At 46.9% G+C, this 21,231-nt stretch overlaps 1 protein-coding gene and 1 long non-coding RNA gene across 4 annotated transcripts in view; one reads left to right on the plus strand and one right to left on the minus strand.

Moving 5' to 3' along the window:
• Positions 1–612: 612 nt before the first annotated feature.
• On the plus strand, positions 613–1,623 carry LOC111834713 (uncharacterized). The gene is made up of 3 exons (XR_002836063.2): positions 613–783; positions 1,098–1,160; positions 1,338–1,623. It is a non-coding gene; the product is annotated as an uncharacterized lncRNA (long non-coding RNA).
• A 94-nt stretch (positions 1,624–1,717) lies between these two features.
• usp53a (ubiquitin specific peptidase 53a) overlaps positions 1,718–21,231 on the minus strand; it is a 35,433-nt gene continuing 15,919 nt past the window's right edge. For all 3 annotated transcript variants that reach the window (XM_023794297.2, XM_023794301.2, XM_023794300.2), the window contains 10 exons: positions 20,981–21,086; positions 20,382–20,528; positions 17,674–17,823; positions 16,633–16,801; positions 15,071–15,214; positions 14,506–14,664; positions 12,405–13,113; positions 11,176–11,243; positions 4,154–4,223; positions 1,718–4,061 (listed from right to left, as the gene is read on the minus strand). In XM_023794297.2, coding sequence (XP_023650065.2) covers positions 3,314–4,061; positions 4,154–4,223; positions 11,176–11,243; positions 12,405–13,113; positions 14,506–14,664; positions 15,071–15,214; positions 16,633–16,801; positions 17,674–17,823; positions 20,382–20,528; positions 20,981–21,086 — 2,470 coding nt within the window. In that variant the 3' untranslated portion in view covers positions 1,718–3,313. The remainder of the gene's footprint in view (positions 4,062–4,153; positions 4,224–11,175; positions 11,244–12,404; positions 13,114–14,505; positions 14,665–15,070; positions 15,215–16,632; positions 16,802–17,673; positions 17,824–20,381; positions 20,529–20,980; positions 21,087–21,231) is intronic.

The raw sequence follows: 21,231 nt of genomic DNA on the forward strand, positions 1-21,231 counted from the left end.
CCATTTTATTGCCCATTTTAAACATTCAAAACATCCCTTCAGTGTTTACGTCTACATTTTCTGTCAATGTTATTAATTCAAATTTTATTTAAGATTGTAGTTGTCCTTCTCCTGGTGTCATTCAAAATTAGTCACTGAGGAGAAACGTGAAAGAAACGTGACTATATCTCTGGTACTTTAGGAAAACCAAATATAAAATGCATATAATGTAACTTTAATATAAAAAAACTGGGCGAATATTTAAAAATGTAATTTGACCCTGAGCACATTACTCTGCCACGCTGATTTTAACGTCCCGTAGATGCCTCACTCTAACGAAACCGTAGGTGTGGTGGATTGCAATGCATCTTCTGAAACAGGGCCAGTTCTGTTTATCGTTGGAATTACGTGATCTTCAACAGGTACGTGAGATTTCCCGGGTACGCCCATGACTTTTCCTGACTATCGCGATGATTCCAAACGGGAAATGGACAGTCCTTTAAGCCAATCGAAATGACGTCTGTTGATCGTGTTACAGAGCAGCGGCAAATCATCTATGCCTAATTTAAATATGGGCGGGAGCTAATAGTTTAACCGATTTCCATTGGGTAGTCGGTAAAATATCCTATCACTCAGGCAACGCCCTTATCAGCTGTAGTTCTTTTTCAATATGGGGTATAAGGAGGAGGAAAGTGGATCTGTATCATTACCTCAACATTCGTACTGGTTTGATTTCTGCCTGTTTATTCTTTTTAATATCGCATTTTTCCTTGTGATCTATTTTTTTGTCCCATAACACTGCGGGTTAGTAAGTATGTTACTCTTTTAATAAGCACGCTTATACTTGTCGGCGACAGTTTTATACCGGTATAGCTGCCTGCTAATTTCAAATAAAGTATTAATGTGTCAAGCACAGGTTTGTGATAGAATTATACAAACACGTTATGACATTCTGTAGTATCTGATCGTTTCTAAAATAAATGCGTCAAGATAGCTTAACTTTTCCTACAGGAAGTAGCTAAGAGGCTAATAGCTGGGCAGCTAAAGTAAGAAATAGTTGGAAAGATTTACCAGCGTTAACCAGGTTGTCTTATTTTACACATCGTGTCTTTATTTAGATGAGGCCAAACTACGTTACTGGGACCAAAGCAGTGGTTACATCTGTACACGTTTTCTGGGAGGTATGAAATCGCACTCAGTCATCTAATGTTTCGAGGGCACCGTAATGTATTGTATGTTACAGCGAGTATATCTGCATAATCGAAAAAATAGTATAACAACATTGTTGTGCAGGATACTCCTGTAGAAATCTTTTGCCTGATCAGTTTTATCTTGTCTAATTGTAACTTTCCTAACAGGTCGGCCGTGTGGAAGCTTAACCACAATTGGATCCTGCCACCAGCAGTTTTTAAAATGCTAATTTATTATGATTTTTCCCCCCCTCCCTAAGATCAAAATGTTTCCATCTTGACATTTTCGCAGTATTTCTGGCTTTTGAGAAGCATCTATATTTTGTTATGCATGGATTCAAAAGCGCTTTATACCTGACCTGTAGGTCTGGAGCTGTAACTAATACGCGAGCCAAAGCGATCAACCATTTATAACCGGATCGGTTTTTTCTATAAAATCATGACCTGAAACTGATGCATGAATCAGAGTTTGTAAATGATCTCAGGAAAACTTTGTTGAATTGGTCAGGGTATAGTTTCTCCAGCTTGGAAAATGTTAAAGAACCACATTTGTATGGTTAAACAATTTACATTTATTTACACTTATTTAAATCCATTAAAAATGAAACTAACATTACAAAAGAATCTCCAAAAATTATTGTACAAATTGTGACTTTAGGTTAGTCTTATTTTACATAGAAAACCAAAGGCACTGTGCAAGAAGGTGTGTTGGTAAACTAACATTTTTAATAAGTCTTACTAAGCATTTACAACAGACCAGGATAAATAAAACCAGATGGTTTGTCGATACCTTCAATTTGCAAGCTGCCATGCATCTACAGAAAGTGAGAATCGTATCAGCCTGACGCAAGACAGTGTAATTCTGCTTCATTTCATACCAGCCAAAAAAAAAAAGCTTTAAACACAAAAGTATTTTGTTCTCCGCATAGAGTTAGAAAGTCGAAGTTATGCTAGTAAATCCAAATACAAGTAAAATGTATGGAAATGCTGTCACACGCATGAATTAAAAAATGTAAAGATATTTGTGGTCGGGGGGGTGGTGTAGAGATGGGTACTGTCACACACTGGGCTGTACGTCCCTGTGCGCTGCTCCTATAATCATGTGACCATTCAGAACTATAGCCACAACTGCAGATATGCAGTGTGGAAATGCTAGGTTTCAAACTCAAACACTTCCTACCTGTACAGCAAGTTGTTTTGCCGATTGTCCGATGTTTCTGGTCCTTTTACAACACCCCCCCTCAAAAAAAAAAAAAACTGCACACAAATGTCAAAATCAATTTTTTTAAAAGGTTTTGGCAGTGATAGTTTTGTGACAGCATTTTCTTAATGCTTCTTTGTATAGGAAAATTGAGCAATTTTGCTTACACTAAAATTAGTTTTAATGGGCTGCTATTTGTTCCTTCTTTCACATATAGTGTGATGCAACCCAATAGTTATTAATATTTAGACTAACCCAACAAAAGTAAATGTATTAACAGTACTTAGTTCATACTGGGTTTGTATTATCTACTTCAGTAGGCAACTATGCAAACAGAAGAATTACCATCTGGTGATGAACAGCATTTTTAGCAATTTTCTAGAACAGTGTTTCCCAACCCAGTCCTCAGAGATCACCAGACAGTCCATGTTTCTCTTCCCAGGAATTGGAAGGGAGTGAAAATGTCTGTCTGGCAGGGAGCAAAAACATCTCAGGAAGCACTGCTCTAGAGAATGAAGAATCAGCAAGCTTAGGGGATCAAACTTCAAATGAAAATTCCCTTTTGGCAAAATACTGCTTATCTTGTCTTCTGTATCCTCTGGGGTATAAAAAGAAACGTCCAACATAATCAAAAGAAGCTAAAATTATGGACTAAGCAAAAATGGATGTGTTTTGAAAGCCGTATTAAATGAGCTGGAGCAAACAGACGGGATTATCCTACTAGAATTAAACACAGTCTAATGGATAATGCTTTTAGCAGCACAATAACTTGCCAGGCCATCAGATATAAATTTTACAAAAGTGACAGACAGCCAATTTCACCTAGCCCGCTGGAAGTTACTGGATTCCACTTAGCAGAAGACCTACTGGTTGTATAAACTGAACTGCATTAAGGATGTATAAAAATAACCATGTCAGCAGTTGAATTAAAACACTGTCACCACTATAACCACTGGGAGAGGGAGGGCCACGTTTCTTGATGCTGATTGGACACTGAGGAGTTTGAGTGAAACTCCAGGGAAACTGGGTGATTCGTGTCCTGAAGCTCTCTTCTGCTGGGGCATTTCTGGTTACCCTGCAGTGCCATCTGGTGGTAATACTTCTGCCTGTAGCTATCAGTCATGCAGCCATCCACCAAGAAGGAGCTGGTCGGTAGGACCTTGTCAGCTGACCCATCAGGGCCTTTCCTTTCACCTTCCCTGGCCAACAGTTTGCCCCTGTCCAAGTTGGAGGGCTCTAATCTGGATCTGATATCTGAAGAAGGTGCTTGTTTTGCGGCATGGTTAGGAGGAGGCAGGCACGGTGTGGGGGACCGTACCGGAAATCCCACCCTAGAACTAGGCTGCGTGAGCTCCTGTGGCTGCCGCACTTGGGGGGTGGTCCTGCTCCCGTCTGCAATCTGAGGAAACGTCTTCGGGGGCAGCAGTGGCAGCAGGTTTTGGTAGATGGGCTGGTGGGACTCCCAAGGGGGCGAGGCAGGGGTGACGTTACCGCTGCTGCACCGGGAGCAGTTGTCCTCGGTCTCTGAGGCATCCAGCAGATCATCTGAGCTGTTCCACTCGGAGCTGCTCCCCTTGGCCAGACCAGGAGGCACGGGGCTTCTCTGCTGGTGGCCCCACCCATTTACATTAGTAACCTTCTCATCTCCATCCATGCCGTCCACACTTCCAGCGCCTCTGAACGCCTTTCTTCTGTGACACGTAGAGCAAAAAGACACAAATCAGTCTCTGAAATTAATCTCATTACTCTACATATTCGATTTGGCTTAGAAAAGATTTTATACCTTTGTAAAATTGAAGGAGATCTGAGGTTATGAGATTCTGGGAGGTTATGAGCTCTGCCAGGATATTCGCCTAGAAAAGGAAACCACACATTAGAGAGCTTCAGTCTGCACCTCACTGCCGTTAACTAGTATTCCTGTTCTATTATAGCTGAAAGTCATAATAAAAAAATCAGTAAAGACGTTTAAGGAAAGAGACACCCACAAGACCTCCTGGTTGCTGTTTAGAATAGAGATTCCCAGACCCCCCTTCATGGATCAATACTGGTCCATATTCCATTAGACAGCAGAACGCCAGGGGGGGGGGGGGGGCGGGGGGGGGTGGGTTGGGGGGTTGGTTAATTTCCGAAAAATGAACTAGTTCTTCAATGTTTTACAGCCTCTGACGTTCATACATTATGTTCACACCTGAAAAAATGGAAATTCAGCCTATCAAATCGCCTATCGATCTGCCGCTATGCATATATATTTGTATGCCGTAAACTGGTCTGCAGTCATGAAAAGGTGGGGAGCCCCTAGTTTAGAAGGTCATTTTCTCCATGATAATAACTTCCTGTCATTTTGATGGTTTCTAAGACTTGTCACGAAATAACATTCAACGCCCCATGCAACAAAGTATTGTTACGCTGTATCAATGTATTGCAAAAATTAGGAACAATGATTTCATTCTAATATGCTTCCCAAAAACTGCATCTCCCAACGAGCGCTCAGCACACGTTACCCAGCAGAGGCTGCCGGGACCCAACGGCTAAAGATACATTAACTCAGAGGTGCATCCTGCTTTGAAAGTGAGCCTGTCCAACAGGTACAAGCCTTTGGCCACCCCACACCAAGTCAAGCCCCCAGACACGGCACACAGATACAACTACTGAGTGAAAGGTGTTTGGTCTCTATTTGCAGCAATAAGTAATGTATCTAAAGAATAGAAACAAAGTGTTTCAGAGGGAGAGAAACTACAGCTAATGCTGTTCCTGTAACTAGACACGATCAGGACACCTTATTTTAAGCCCTAACGAGTAAATCAGTCACAGCAGAAAGGGGACTAGTCAAAAGTATCAATTCTATCGTGTATAAAATAGTTTCAATACTTAGTTTTCACGGTATTGATTCTACAGCCTGCACTTCCTGTTCACTCTGAACACTGAGGCTCGTAGGCTACCAATGACCCAAGTCTCACACAGGAGGTGTCACTAAGATGAGTAGTTCAGAAGCATTGGAGCCAACGTCACAGTGCTTAATCAATAAAGAGCACAGGCGGAATGTCATCTTTAAATACTCTGTCTTTGTGCCAAAATAAAACGGTAAACCACAGGACGTATGCAAGCCTGTATGCAAGTTGTGCCACCGCACAATACTGAAAACAGAGGTAAACACCACAAATTTAGTTAAACATTTAAAAGACCGATACGCAATGCAATACAAAGAGTCAAGAAACAGGGATTTTTTACATACCTATCTATTGAGTCGTGCAATTCTTAGAAGTGTTTTTGCTTTGAGATACAAGATAAAGAAGGTATTTCAAAGTAATGTATATATGTTCTATTATGCATTGTAATGATAAAAAAGTAAAATCTAATTTAAATGGCAATTATATACTGCTTGTGAATATCACTGAACATGGTATGCAGACACAATGGCTACTACTGAATTTATTATGCTTTAACTAACAATGCAATGCAAAGGTTTTTATACATGAGTTTACGTTTTTACTGCAAGCAAAATAATTGAAATTTTTTGTTGAGTTACTTTTTGTGTTGTGTATTGAAAATGTTATCGGATTTTCATACTTTTCTTGGTTCCGGTATTGTTACATCAGAGGGGATAGAACATGTATGAACAAAACATGGCTGACCCTAAGGGACTGGATTTCACTGCTTATTAAGTCCGAGATGCTAAAGTCACAAACGTTTATCGATAGCAGCTTGTGTGAAAAGCCCCCCTCCCCCCTAAATGCATATTGATAACGTTGCTGCATGAACATCAAACTTAGCCAAAAGGCTAGTTTTCATCTGCAGTCCCTGGGTTCGTCTTTGTTACAAGAAGATCACATACAAAGATCAAAACTTTCTGAATACAATAAAATAACTTATGGACATGTTCTCAGTCTAGCTGGTTGGAACACACATCTTCAGCGTAATTAAATCTGGTACACTCTGTTCTCCCTGGCATTCGCCAGGCACTGAGGGAATGATCGCTCCCTTTGTCATGAATGTGCAAAACAAGTTGGACGTGATCTTGCCACATCAACACCTTCAGGGCTTCGAGAAAATCAATGGACCATGGAGAGATACGTCATGCAGGTCAGTCTATGAGTGGGAAAAGATCCTATGGAAGTACCTCCCTAGAAAATCATCCCTATCAAAGTAGCAACGAAAGAAGCAGAACGTATGAGGATTTTGAAACATCATGGAGGTGACAGGCAGATTGTTTTAAAAAAAGAAAGAAAATCAATAGAACGAGTAAATTCAGCTTTAAGAGAACTGAGAAGGAAGTGAGCACAGCTAAGCACATAGACGGGTCCTTCAGTGGTCTGAAATTTCAAGAAGGTATAATTTGGTCCGCAACTGAACTGAACTGGTTCTTGAAACGCCCTAAGCGAGAGCAGCCCTGATTTCAGGTTCCTACGTCAATGGAGCCAGATGTGATGCAGAACAGAGGGTCACAGATAAATCTGGTCCGGCCAGCAGGGACAACATACTAAACTGCGGCGTCACTTTCACACTGGTGCTAAAGACTGCGAGTGGATGAAACATTGTGCTGTTTGAGTTGACGAACTGGTCCCTAGCAACCGGCTTAATAGCTCCCACATCTGAGCTGTAGCTGCTCCCACCGATTGCAGCCATTTCCCCCAAAGGGCAAGACAAAAACAAATAATCACGAGTCAGAGTGCCTGAGCAAAGACATCAAGCCGAACAATGTATCCTTCAGTAATGCCCGTCTAACTGGCAAATCACTCTCTGCCCAGGGAGAAAAAGAAACGACATTATTTAACCTTCATTACAGAACTGACTGAAATGCTAAGCGACAAAGACTAGGACGGACTTTTATTTAAACTGCACGTATTTATCCATGCTTGTCTGAGCCATGACTACACAAACTGCCCTTCACTGAAAGTTCCACGCCATAAATATAATCTCTTACTTAATTAAAAAAGTTTTACACAGAAATCATACATTCAGAAAAAAAAATAAAAAATTAGAATGCAGTTTTTCATGCTTCTCTGCCAGTGGAGAGGCCAGACCAGCAGAGGGCACTAGAGACCAGTTGTACTTTACAGGCACAAGCCTAAATCACTCTTTCAGGAAATAATCAATTTTGTTGTGTCCACTGGATACATTATAGAATCTCCTAAACATTCTGATTATATTTAATATACCAACGGCAACTGGCTTCTTAAAAAATGTGTCGTCCCAAGTCAAGCTTCAATCTCCACGTGTGATATAGAAACACTGTAAATACACTTTTTCAAATTGTGACTGATTTAAAAAAAAAAAAGATTTTTATGCTTTATCTGCAAAATAACCAAAATAAACAACGGCGCACACGAGAAAGTTTGATACTGGAAGGGACAATGTAATAATTTAACAAAAGTTTGTTTATTGGGGGGTGAATGAATCCAAATTAAATATTGTGGAGGGGGAGGAATGACATATCCCCCCCTCGATCAGTTCTTACACCCCTGTAAACAAACATTCTCCAAACAAGTTCAGTCTAGACTTGACCATAACACTTTACCACTGTACAAGGTATAGTTTAGAAAGAAAATAAGAAGTTATCCTGTATATTAACATGTTGTCGTTTAATCCAAACTGCCACATTTAATCCCCAGACACATTAACACATCGTTAAGAAGCCGCTTCTGTAAAGACCAAAATTAACCACCGATCCTGTGGCATTTGAAGCGTCCACAATCGCCAAGTGGCAGGCCGTGACAGCTTCCCGGGCACCCAGCGATCTATTTCTGGAGAGGACACGTCGACGCCTCTGGCACTCCGAAAGGGCTGGAAGAGGTGTGACCGATGACAAAGAGACAAACGGCCAAATGCTAGCCACCTAACAACCAACACACCGAAAAACAATCAACACCACAATCTTCAATGAGGCAATTAATTACCTAATTTTACAATGGCACTCCCCACTCGCATTTTCAGTCAAGCGTGTCTCTAGAGAATTTGGACCCCATTAGAGTATATCCAAATCCAACCCAAACCAATCGAATTATGCTAAAAAAAAAAAAAAAAAAATTGGGGGCCCCTATCATTCAGGGGCCCCTGGAATCATCATAACTCTGCCCAGTGCTCCTGTTTTCAACCAGTCCCTATTCAGGGAAATTTAAAAGCAAATACTCTATACACATGCACATTTAGCTAATTTTTGGGATTGTGTTGGGGGGGGGGGGGGCTTTATCCCCCCCAATAAACGAACACTAATTAGCTTATATAGTATGTTCTCATTTTTTTTTTTTATAAATCTCTACTGACACTCTTCTCTGTATCCAAAGCTATGTCAGCTTCACTCACGCTGGTACCTGCTGTCCTGTTATGTCCCAAACCCTAACCCACCATAAAATACGAATGCATACAGAGGTATCGCAAGCGGAACCCTTTTGGCCCTGGGTTCGAGCCCCTGGCAGCCAAAACCGGAATTGCATCCAGGGCTGCAGCGTACCAGTCGGAAGGAGAAGCGGAGGAGGACAGAGGCACAGAGAGAAGGAAAAGTCTCTGAATCAACAACGGGAACCTCAAGAACTCAGATCTCCCCCCCCAGTAAGGAGCCAGGGGGCCATGAAGACCGCTGAAGGTCAGTCTAGTGGGTGAGCGCACAATTTATGGGCCGCGGAAGTGGGCGCCCAGATCACAAGAGGCAGCTGTGAAAAGCATGACCTTTGGAGCAGACGCGTGAATTATAGAGGGCGCCTCACAGGCCGCCGTTTACACTCGCTGCGAGCTGGGAGCAGTTCCCGGGAGACAACTCTCACTCCAATCCAGAAAAAAAAGGTCAAGGAAAGGAAAATAAATCAGATCTCAATCTGGGTGAATCAGAGCTCCGTGTCTAATCAGACGCCAAGGAAACCAAAGGCAGCATGTCAGATCCTAACAGGAGGACAAAGGTGAGGCCTTCACTGTTTTTAAATATTGCATCATGCACGGTGAATCGTTCCTGCTAGGAGTCTCAGGGAGCAATCTTACCCCTTTTATAACAGCTGGGTGACACATTGTAGTACAACAACTGAAAGGGACACATTCTCAAGCACACAATGCATGATAATATATGATAAATGCATCTCTCACCATTCATTTTCTGCACCAATGTACAACCGGAACCAATAATGTTACAAATTGCCCAGCTAGCTCGTCTCCAACAGCGACCAGAGATGACAGTAACTTGCAAACGCTTCCAATTTCAGATTTTTAATGGCATGACGTAACAATAACCTGTCGTATTGTACTCCGGTACCATTTCAACAGCATTGGCCAAAACCAAATCTGACCCGTTTCCCAAGGGTAGGTAGCAGATTCAGAAGCCACTGGCCAAAAAAAGGAAAAAAAGGTTATAACCGTCAAGCCTGTTTATAAAGGCCTGTCCACAACCTGAACTTCCACAATATACATGCGATTGTGTGTCCGGTGCACTGAATGCATCCACGTACTCTTTGTACGCATTGCATGCACGACATGTAAAAGAGAGAATTGCATGGGCACCTGCAGGAAAGGGGCCCAACTATTTCTAATTGGTTGGGTTCATAGACATGATGTCACCACTTCCTGTCTAGGACCCAAGTTGGCTTTTAAATAGCTCCCACCGGTGGGGGGGGCTCTCCAAGATGGCTGACCATACTGCCGTCAGGTGTGAGCACCATCAGATCTTAATTCTGCATCTTCAGCTCCAGTTTCTAAGTCTTTATCACATTACACAGCGTCGGCCCCTAATGACCAAACTAATATTATAATCTTAGCGTAGGTGAATAGGTCACACTTCTAATGCTCTTCATTACACTTGAAAACATTGTACATATTTTCACATAGATTGTTTATCATCATATGGTGGCTTTGAGCAACTCTAAAAGCAAAGGACGCTTAACTTGAATACTCTGTATGCTGTGGGGACTCCGAGGATGAAATCGCCCACTGAATATCACTGAAACGTTCATGAACACCAAAGCACGGACAATATTTAGATGACTTTTGCGACAAAACGTCCAAATAAGCACAGATGGAATGAAAGGACGATTACCCCCATAATAGCATAATAGCAGTCACGAGGGGGGGGGGGGGGGGTCACTTCAAAGGTCACTTCTAGTCCACAAAACAAAGGTTAGACAAGTTCGCTGCACAATTTCAAATTCAATGCTTTCTAAGAGTTTGACAGCAGAAAAATAACACCATTGTGTGTGTGTGTGTGTGTGTGTGTGTGTGTGTGTGTGTGTGTGTGTGTGTGTGTGTGTGTGAGAGAGAGAGAGAGAGAGAGAGAGAGAGTGTGTGTGTGAACATATCAAAAAGGTTATTTGGCCAGTGCAACAAGCGCACAAGGCAACACTACGCTGAAGGAATCATAAGTCCCTCCTTTGCACTGAATTGATGGCTTCATAATTTCACTAAAAATGCAAATTTCAGGCAAATCAGGGGAGCCGCTCTGGGGGTTATGACACTTTAAAGCACAAACTCGGATAACAATTTTAAAGTGTTTTTTCTTCCCTCTTGAGATCAGGATGAAAAGTGTCACTTGGCCGTTTTCACACTTTTTAAAAAGATAAATTTGGGGGGAGCGCAATTTTAATGGAGACCCTGCGGGAAAATCGTGGGGTGTTGAGAGCGATTTCCCACTCCGTATGTTTCACCTCAGAAGCTTTTATTTTAGATGAAAATCTATTTTTAAATATTTTATGGATCTGCAGGAACCCTGTTGATACCTGGAACAGGGAGAGCGCGGCATAATAGCGGGGGCCTGTGTTTATCCCGGCGGAGCGGGGCTATGTGGGGTTTATGGGAAACGCTGGGCGAAGCACGTGTCAAACGGCCACTTACCATGGGAGGACTGGCCCAGCGGAAGGTCAGGCTTTGGGTCGTCGTATCTGCCGGGATGTGGCCGGTCCCTGAAATGAACGAGATTTCAAGTCACTGGGACGCAGACATGGCTGAAAGCCACCTCTGGCAAGCAGAGACCTCTCTGGTCCTCGGCTCTTAACAGATTTATTTAATCCAAAGCCATAACACAGGAGATTGGGGGGGTGGGGGGGTACAGCCATTGACATGCAAAATGAACAGCCCACTCCTATCGGATCAGAAAAAGGGCACTCTAATGCTCTCTACTTCCACTGCAGACACCAGTGGCTGGTGGGGGACACGGACTGCCAACAAACTCATTCGCTTTGCTTTCATCCCTCACAGATGTTTTCCAGCAAATGAGAACGAACATTACAATGATACTCCTCACTACAAACTACAATAGTAGCAACTGTTTTGTTTAAGGGACTTAAGGGGACATGCAGGTCAGTGAAATGAACTTCAGGCAGTTTGTGAGGTGGGTTTTTTTGTTTGTTTGTAAGGACCAGTGTCATTTTAAGCACTGCATTTACACTCCACTGCTGTGCTGTTGTGCTGTCACTGTAAGAGAATTCACCAGACTATGTAACTGTACAGATATCACACCACTGATAGATATGTGTATCCACCCTTGTTCTCACTCCACCCCTAGGGGGTGTCCTTTTGCCTGCTATTTTTTACTTCCCGTTGCTGATTTTATCTTCAATATTTTCCCATACTGAACAAGTACAACCTGAAACCAGTAGCCCTACTTTGGCACAGTGAACAATCCAGTGCTCGGTACCTCAGAGCGAACACGCAAGACGCCTTTAATGTTTCACCTCATTTTTCTTTCCACAGTAATCCACTGATTTGTATTAAAAAAAAAACTGGGTACGCATGGCCCCCTTTGCAATGAACCAGCCGTTAAGGCTTCACTGCGGCAGGGGAAGGCAGAATAGAGAATCAGCCAAGCCACGAATTTGAGAATGTTACCAAAATGCCCATTTGAACATGGCCGTTTTTGAGTTTCATTAGTGGGATGAAAGCATTCATAGCCCTTACTAGTGCTGCGATGGGCGGACTTATGTGCATGTCCTCACAGTACACCACTTTCTATAAGTCTGATTCTCACAAATAGACACCATCCTGACCAATAGGAGCTGGCAAGAGGGAATATATGCTGCCAAACTAGCCTATAGAAAAGACCATTAAACCAAAGCAGCTCATACCTCATCTCAGGTATTGGCTTCAGCTCCTTGGCAGCAAAGTTCTCCACACCTGGAGAGTCGGGATTGGTGGAGCCGTTGCTGATCCTGTCGCTGCTCTCGTATCCGGATTCCGCGCGCTGCATTTTCCAGGTATCGTTCCGAACCGCAAGGTTCAACCCGGCCTTAGTCCTCTCCTTGTCCACGGTGCCCCGGTCCTCGGACTCCAGCGAGCTGTGGCTGCCCATCTCGTTCTTCTGCTCGTCCTCGTAAATGGTCATGAGATTCTTGGGTCGGCGGTCATCTCTGGCCCAGGCGCGCTCCCGGTCATACTGTGCCCTCTCCTGGCCGGGAGGTCTTCGGCGATTACCCTGCTGCCGCTGCTGCTGCTGCCGTTCCTGGTCCTGGCTGCTCAGCACACTGTCCACGTTGAGCGTCTCCCGCATGGGCCTCCATGCCCTGGGTCTGCTGCGGCCGGCTCTCTCCCGCGACTCCTGGCTGCTGTCCGTGTCATAGCCATTGGTGAGGTCGAAGCGCCGACCCTGGACGCTGGGCAACACCTGCACCCGGGATGGGGAGAAAGCCTCCTGGGCGGCTCTGGGCAGAACCGGGGTCCTCTGGCCCCGCGAGGGTCCCTTCCCCTGGCTGTTGTAGAGCCGCTGCTCCGCGTACTGCTGGAAGCCGCTTTCGGGGGGCGAGGCCGAGCGGGAATACATCTTGTCGGGGTTCACGTCTGAAAGGGACAAAGGCGACATCGCTCACAAAGCAGCCCGCTTCCGCGTCTCACATCCCAGAGGATAACCGAAAGTAAGGACAGTCGCGCTAAAATGAAACAGCGCTTATGCGTATTGGGTACCCTGCTGTGCCGGTACAGAGCAGAATTATATTCAGAATAAACAGCACGCTAGTGAGAACAGGTGGCTTAGGGGCACGGTGGCGTCACGCCGACGAAGGAAACCTCTGTATGTGTCACTGATACCAAGGCAAATGTCCTTGGCACAAAGCAGAGCCCCCTGGGGGTGAACAGGGAAGAAAGCAAAGAATCCTGGCAGCGTCTTGGGACCCCACAGATGCAGATCCATGCTCTCTGTAAGCACCAAGGCCGTGGGATCCAGGTCTCGGCCCACGGCGGCACGGGCAGCTTAATGACGGCCTGCATTTCCCAGATCCATGGGGCGGGGCGCTGCAGGGACCCAATCATCTAAATCCCGCCATCACAACAAGCAACAGCGGCGACGGGTGTTACCATGACGACCTGCCAGGCTGACCCGCCTGCTCTCACATTGTGACCTGCTTTCCTACAATGAAAGTCCACTGTGGCGAGGAGCATGTGCGTGGACACGCCCCCCCTTCCCAGCATGCTCCACTTTCTGTACAGTCACACAATTGGCCCCGTTTCACTAGTCTCTCCTCCCAAGGAACTCTGCGAAACAAAGGCTCTCTTATTCACACTGCCAGCCACCTGCCCGCAAAACTATGCAAACTATTCTACCCTTCAGTATCAAAAGTAGAACAATCTGGCCCCCACCCCCAGGGAGCATGTGCAGAACCAACCTGTCTGTTGCATCACCAATACAATTTATTTAGAAAAAATAAATCACTTCTTAACACTGACACTAACCATTAGCAGGGACTATACAAAATACACATTCCCCATGCCACTACTTGCACTCCCTCCCACGTAAAACACCCTGATCACATGGTGCATCAGGTGACCTCCACGGGCCAATAGGAGCACAGGCCTCATGGCTTCTCAAGGGGATTAGGAGAACTTCATCAACACTCCCCACTTACATGTCTAATCCCTCCAAAAGCCAGACCAGCAGATGTTTAGATTCACCCTCTGCTATGCTTCCACAACAGGTCACACGGACCTTAGTCATGCTGACGCTACAGTGTCGCCACTTTTTTTTTTTTATTAAACAGATGTTTTTATCCAAAGTGGCATTTTTGAGAGAGCTTCCTGGAGCATGTCGAGGGCCTTGCCCAACAGTAACAACAGTCTGATTACAAGCACAGTGTCCTAAACCTGAAGTGTGAGCCTGCCGTTTAACAGGAATTGGTCACTCAGCCAGGCTTGGCAAGACTCACGCTGGAGAACCAGGGTGGGGATTCTCATCCTCACCTCTCGACGTTCTCTCTGTCAGGACCCGGTGCCGCTGGGTCCGCTGGTTCCTCTCCGGGTCCCTCCGGGCCAGCGTTCCCCGCACTTCTCCAACGCGCTGAGCGCACTCCCTGGATAGCTCCTTCAGCTTACTTCTGGGGTCTATGTGAAGGATCCTCACTGCAGAGAGACAGCAACCCAGTTCAGCCAGTGAAGTTTAACAGGAACCCAGCCATACCCGATATGCATCCCCATCCCTCCCTCTTGTTTTTCAGTGTTAAAATGAGACGTCCACTCCTGAGGTTCATGCTGAGTAATCATACGTTACACAGTTTCAGCTGGCTGGACTTATGACAAAATGCAGAGAGAGTAAAGAAGATTATTGCCAAAGAAAGGTCAGGTTTGGCCATTCAGAAGGGACTCATGCTCAATGACCAGTACCAAGACGTCTTAGCTTTAGACCTTGTGTGAATATCTGATACACAGATGGTACTAGCACCGACATAACAGTACAGGGCATAAATTAAAAGGGTATGACAAACAAAGTTCTTAGTTTTCCTGAACGCACAACCCCCCCCCACAGTACCAGGTCCTCTTCCCCCGCTCGTCTGCCCACTGCCCCGGATGAAGGGTGTCCTGGAGGGCCCTGGGGTCTGGACCCTGGGGTGCTTGAGCTCAGGCACCGCGTCGTTCTCCGTCCTCTTGGCCACTGCGGCGACCGTCTCGGGCACTGATCCACACACCGGGGAGAAAGAGCACTCAGGTGAGAACAGACGATGCCCGGACGCCACGCCTTCTGAGGGCGACCGCGCTGCGGTGGCAGGGGTAAAGGCCGAGGCAGGGCAGCAAAATCACATTAAAAGGCAGTATAATCAAAATCAGGCCCCAAGACAAATTCTGACTTGGATTAAACTGAACAGCTATCAGCCCACAGAGCTTCCGGAATACCACTGAGAAAGATCAAACACATGGAATGCAGCTGCAGATGCATTATGTGTGGTCATCCTCAACTTCTTTAGGACACTGTTTCCCAGTCCGATCCTTGGGGACCCACAACCGGTTCACATTTTTGCTCCCTCCCAGCTCCTTGCCACATTTTTCGCTAGTAGTTGGGAGGGAGCAAAAACGTGGACCGGCTCTGGGTCCCCAAGGACCGGATTGGGAAACACTGCTTTAGATAAACTGACGGATTTATACGCAGAGGTGCGGCGGGATCACAGCCGGGCAGAGGGGTGCCGTGTGGGAGAGGCGAAAGCCCTCCACGCTCAGGTCCCGTCTCGCAACGGGACAAACATTTGTTTCCTATTTACCGAGCCGTCTGTTTGGAGGAGAAAAGGCGCAGGCCGTAAAAGCCAGACCTCACCGCTAACCGCGGCTCTCCCCCGCGGGATGGCTCTGCTGCAGAGTGCATCTGAGGACGGCCCGCCGGCGGAGCTGGGCCGCTGGCACCAGACACCAGCGCGGCCTTCCAAGGGGCCGCGCTGTGGAGGAGCGGTTCCGGCAGGGCCCTTTCGGGCCGGCTAAACGCGCAGAACACGGCCGGAGGAAAAGGAATCTCCCAGATCGGGAGGGAAGAAAAAAAAAGCGACTGATACACGGCCTGAGATATCGAGCAAATTAAACAGCTACTGAGAAGTTGGCCGGCAGAGATGAAAAAATAATAAATAAAACCACTTGTGCAACAAAATTGCAAAAACAAACACTTATAGGAATGTACAGCGAGTCTCAAGGATATTTACTGGAAATATATGAGAATTTCCAGCTTATGAGCAATAGCGACCTGGAGAAGAGGGTAACCGGAGGGTACAGTATTTAACAGTTAAACATGGCCGCATTCTGGGGCTGTTAGGCCCATTACCGTATTGGGCACCAGAAAGTGGAAAATACCTACACAGGGTGAATAATGCAAATGAGCAAATGATCTCAGCATAGCCCCCAATTACAGGTCACACTTACCGTTTCCTGAAGGAGGAACATCTCAAAATTACTGTAAAATTACGGGCTCCAGGCAAAGCTTTACTCGTGAGGCCCCCCAGCAAGAAAACTGGTGATCATTTCACTGCCTCTGCAGCGCAGTAGATTGGGGGCCCTAGAGGCAACTACCTGTAAGTACATCGGCCCCGGTGTCACATGACCTGCGCGGCTCACCTGGGGCCTCTCCGTTGACGGCGGGCTTGTAGTGCGAGCCCATGTTGGTCGGCTTGGGGGCGTCGTCGGGGGAGACCGCGCTGCCGTCGGGGTTGGAGTAGAACAGCAGGAGGGGCTGGAAATGGCCTCGTATGCATTTAGTGGTAACGTCTTTCCATTTGGAGCCAACCTATAGCACAGGGGAAGGAGCAGGCATGATTCTTGGGGGTTAAAGAGAAGAAGCCCCCCCAGCCAACACTGAAGAGGTGTTCGTACTTTTTACACCTAATTTACACACATTGCCCACCGAATTATATAGGGACAGGAGGCTACCAGCTTCAACCAGCATGGTGACCCGAGCCGTCCCCAAAATGGTAGCTTCAGCACAAGCGGTACAGGCAAAAGGGTTCTGGTTCTGAACACCATGCTGGCTTTGGTCTAAACCTGGAATATCAAGGAGCTGCAAGCCATGAGACCCAAGGTGAACAAGCTAGCAGATGTCGTGCTCTTCCTTTATAAGGGCTACAAAAAAAACGGCTGGTTGCGTCTCCACTTCTAAGCAAAGAAACCCCAGCGTCAAGCGAGAAGCTTTGCTCAGCTGTGGGGCATCAAACATTTCTGTGCCCGATGGTGACCCAGTATGGCCAGAGGGGGAGGGGCCAGGGGAGCGATAGCAACTCCCAGCGAGAAGCAGCCGCCCCCGCTTCATTAAGGACACACGGACTCCACTGAACAGCACCCAGGGACGTCCAGACTGCTGGCATCGTGCTCCGTGGCGCACTAAGTACTTCTGAGAAAGCGCTTGCGTCCCACACTTAACGCTGAAACAGGACTCCGGTAAACACCGCCTGGACCGGCACGCCACGGTAAGCCGGAATGCCAGCTCACCCAGAACACTTATTCGGCACGATTCCAGGCCACTTCTCTCAGACAAAGACTCCCCAAGACTTCCCAAAACCCAGCCGCCCTACTACCTGCGGAGGCTGGAAAATACCAGGTCCACTGGCGCCTGAAGTAGAAGGAACTAGAAGAAAGTTGAAGATTAAGCCAAGGCCTACTCACCTCCTTGACGGTGGCGTCGTCGAAGAAGACCCACTTGGAGGTTTTCGTGTGGTAGGCGAAGGCGCAGTAGTGACGGCTGGTGTAGCAGATCATCCCCACCAGTCGCAGTTCGCTCTTCTTGGCCTGCTCATCCATGACGCCATAGAACAGCTGCAAGACACAACGATCACGGGTCAAGGCCGGCACCCCCTCTGCTCTCATGGCCGCAGGACGGCACCTTTCCCCAGACCGACCCCCCTGCCAGACCAGCTCGGCTAGACATCTAACAGGCAACTGCCGTTTACAGACCTGTAGATCGTTATAAGAAACATCTTTAGGAATTAAATGCAACAGAGGTGGTCGGCACATGCAGAAGATGCACGTTCACCACGCAACAGAATCACACTCTACACCACAGTGGTGCTTCAGCCACGTCCTGGCTGAGGGTCTATTCTCCTCTCATGTTCCAGCACCGAATAGCTGGTTTATTTGATGACCTCAGAAACGGTTCACCAGGCCTTTTAACACCAGTTTAAATCGAGGGTCCTGCCAGGACAATGAATCAGTTCCTTTGTGAAACTCAGCAGAGTTCCGCTGAACTAATCCTTGACTGGAATGTATGCAAATCCGGGAGAGCAGAATTCGGTCCAGAACGCCTTGAAATAAACACTCCCAGTCTCCTTCCTGCAGCGCGGGCCGAACACGACTCTGACCGGCGGCACCGAACGGCCAGGCCCTTCTGGGACGAGACTCACGTCAGAGGAAAAGAAGAGAAGCAGGAAAAGAGGGACGTACTGCAGAAATAAACACAGAGAACGAGAAACAGTGGAAGACAGTCGGAAATAACACAGGACCCTCGAAGGAAAGCCCCCTCTGGGGTGCCTTTCACCTTCTGGTGGACGGTCCCCCTCAAAGACAGGGGTGAAATGAACCTTTCCAGACCAGAGCTGAGGCCACTTTGCATAACCATACTAATACACAAGGGTGCACACACGGCAGAAAGAAAAAATAAATAAATCAGGGCACACATATGGTCACCAAAAGCAAAATACGAGCACAGGCAGCAGTGGACAATTGCAAATTAAGAAGAAAGCAAAAACTACAAAGATATGCGCTGCAAACAGCTGACGGACACTCCAGAGAAGTATGTCTATTGTTTGCAAATCCAAAGCAGGTTGTAGAAAGAGGGAAAAACACATTAGTGACGTCAAAAGTGACCACAGGAGATTGTGGCTGCCAAGCATCCCACATTACCATGGTTTCCATTCCTCAACATTAGCATTTACTACATTAACAGGACAAGCATATCACCCTACCAGGAAAACCTTGCTAAAATACATACTCGGGACCAGTGAAAAGGCCAATCTCGCTTTAATTTGAATTTAAAAGTGGGGCCTGTCCCACGTCTCAATAAACTATCCAAAGCTCTATTGCAAGATGCTTTTGCTGCAAAGACAACATCTCCAATAGCAGAGTGATAAGCAGTGATTAGAGCAAAAGCAGCCAGTTCATTTGTCCCAGATAAGGGCAGCACTTAATGTGAGCTTTATTGGGGGGGGGGAAGTGTGACCCGTCTCTCCTGTGAGATGCATGATGAATTAACTCTTGATTCTTTATTGCATAGTGCGGTTGACAAAACTGCATCCATCCATCCTTGCTCTAACTGATTTTCCTTGTTAGAGTCATGGGGGGGGGGGGGGCTGTAGCCTATCCCAGACAGGGCACAAGGCTGGGGTCCATCATGGGTGGGACGCCAGCCTATCACAGGGCATATGCATGTATAGGAAATATCACACTGGGCAATTGGCATAACTGCATTCTTTGTATTAGGAAACTGGATCACTTGGAAGAAACCTATGTGACATGGTAAGAACATGCCAACTACACACATGGAACTCAAATAAAAGCCGGGAGCATACCAAACATCTAACTGCCAGTGCAGAATGTACAGCAAATGATGCAACAAGTTTCCACAAGTTAACCCACAAACTTAGCATTTTTTAATAACTACCTATTTTTCTTTAGCGAATAATCACCAATTACAATTGAACATACAACTGCAGAAGCCCAGTCAGGCCTTCAGAGGCCGGTAATGCACTCAAGCCCCGCCCCTGTGCAGACCCTGCCATCAACCAAGCCCCACCCCCTGTCAGACCCTCTCCTTACATAAGCCCCGCCCCTGTGCAGACCCTGCCATCAACCAAGCCCCACCCCCTGTCAGACCCTCTCCTTACATAAGCCCCACCCCTGTGCAGACCCTGCCATCAACCAAGCCCCACCCCCTGTCAGACCCTCTCCTTACATAAGCCCCGCCCCTGCACAGACCCTTCCCTTAACCAAGCCCCACCCCCTGTCAGACCCGCTCCTTACATAAGCCCCGCCCCTGCGCAGACCCTTCCCTTAGCCAAGCCCCACCCCCTGTCAGACCCTCTCCTTACATAAGCCCCACCCCCTGTCAGACCCTTCCCTTAGCCAAGCCCCACCCCCTGTCAGACCCTCTCCTTACATAAGCCCCACCCCCTGTCAGACCCTTCCCTTAGCCAAGCCCCACCCCCTGTCAGACCCTCTCCTTACATAAGCCCCACCCCCTGTCAGACCCTTCCCTTAGCCAAGCCCCACCCCCTGTCAGACCCTCTCCTTACATAAGCCCCACCCCCTGTCAGACCCTTCCCTTAGCCAAGCCCCACCCCTTGTCAGACCCTTCCCTTAGCCAAGCCCTGCCCCATTACCTCAGAGAGGTTGATAAAGGGCCCCAGTGATCGGATGACATCCTCGGTCAGGTCGGACTGCTCCGCATCCCAAACGAAGCCGATGGTGACAATGTCCGGCGAGTTCATCAGCACCCGGCGCGTGGGGATCCTCTGGCCACATTCACTCTGCATGGAGGGGGGGGGGGGGGGGGGGACACAGTCAGCACTTTATAAGATGGGGCGCCGCGAGACAAGTGAAACTGAAGCGACACGTCACGCAATTAAAAACACACAGGCACACACAAGGGACACCACTGTTACTCAGCTGCGGTCACATGAGCATTTCGGTTTTGGTGTCATGTCGTTTTACCGACACTGAGTCCTCTCAGTGTCACTCTTAAGCCAGTAACTGATGAGAGCTGTGTCCCAGAGTAGTGTCCCGCATGCAGGGAATCCCAGTAATTGGGACAAATAGCTGCAGGATTTGTCACTTCGTATGCAGAAGTTTTTGCAAGGCGGCTGTGTACAGCAGACCAGGTAATTACTCGCACAGGAAAGAACGACAATGACGCCCTGGGCAACTGTTGCCGATGGTGACAAGCTTGCATCGATGCAGCTTGTTTTGGATATCTACCTACCGGGCAGTTCCTCAGGTCCCCGACAGCACACACTGCATAGAGTAGCTCGCCGAACCGGTCCGATCTGGGCCTGTCACTCTTGTCAAGTCCACGATCCAACTGCTGGCTGTGAGCAAGAGGATCAGGAGGAAATTAATGAAGAGAGGAGACTGGAGAAAAAAAACATAGACTTTCTGGGGATTTGAGAAACATTGCACTAAATAAATGTACATATTTATAAGAAAGAATGTTTGACATGGTGGGCGGAGCTT

The sequence above is a fragment of the Paramormyrops kingsleyae genome, chromosome 12, assembly GCF_048594095.1.
Source record: "Paramormyrops kingsleyae isolate MSU_618 chromosome 12, PKINGS_0.4, whole genome shotgun sequence".
NCBI classification, from domain to species: Eukaryota; Metazoa; Chordata; class Actinopteri; order Osteoglossiformes; family Mormyridae; genus Paramormyrops; species Paramormyrops kingsleyae.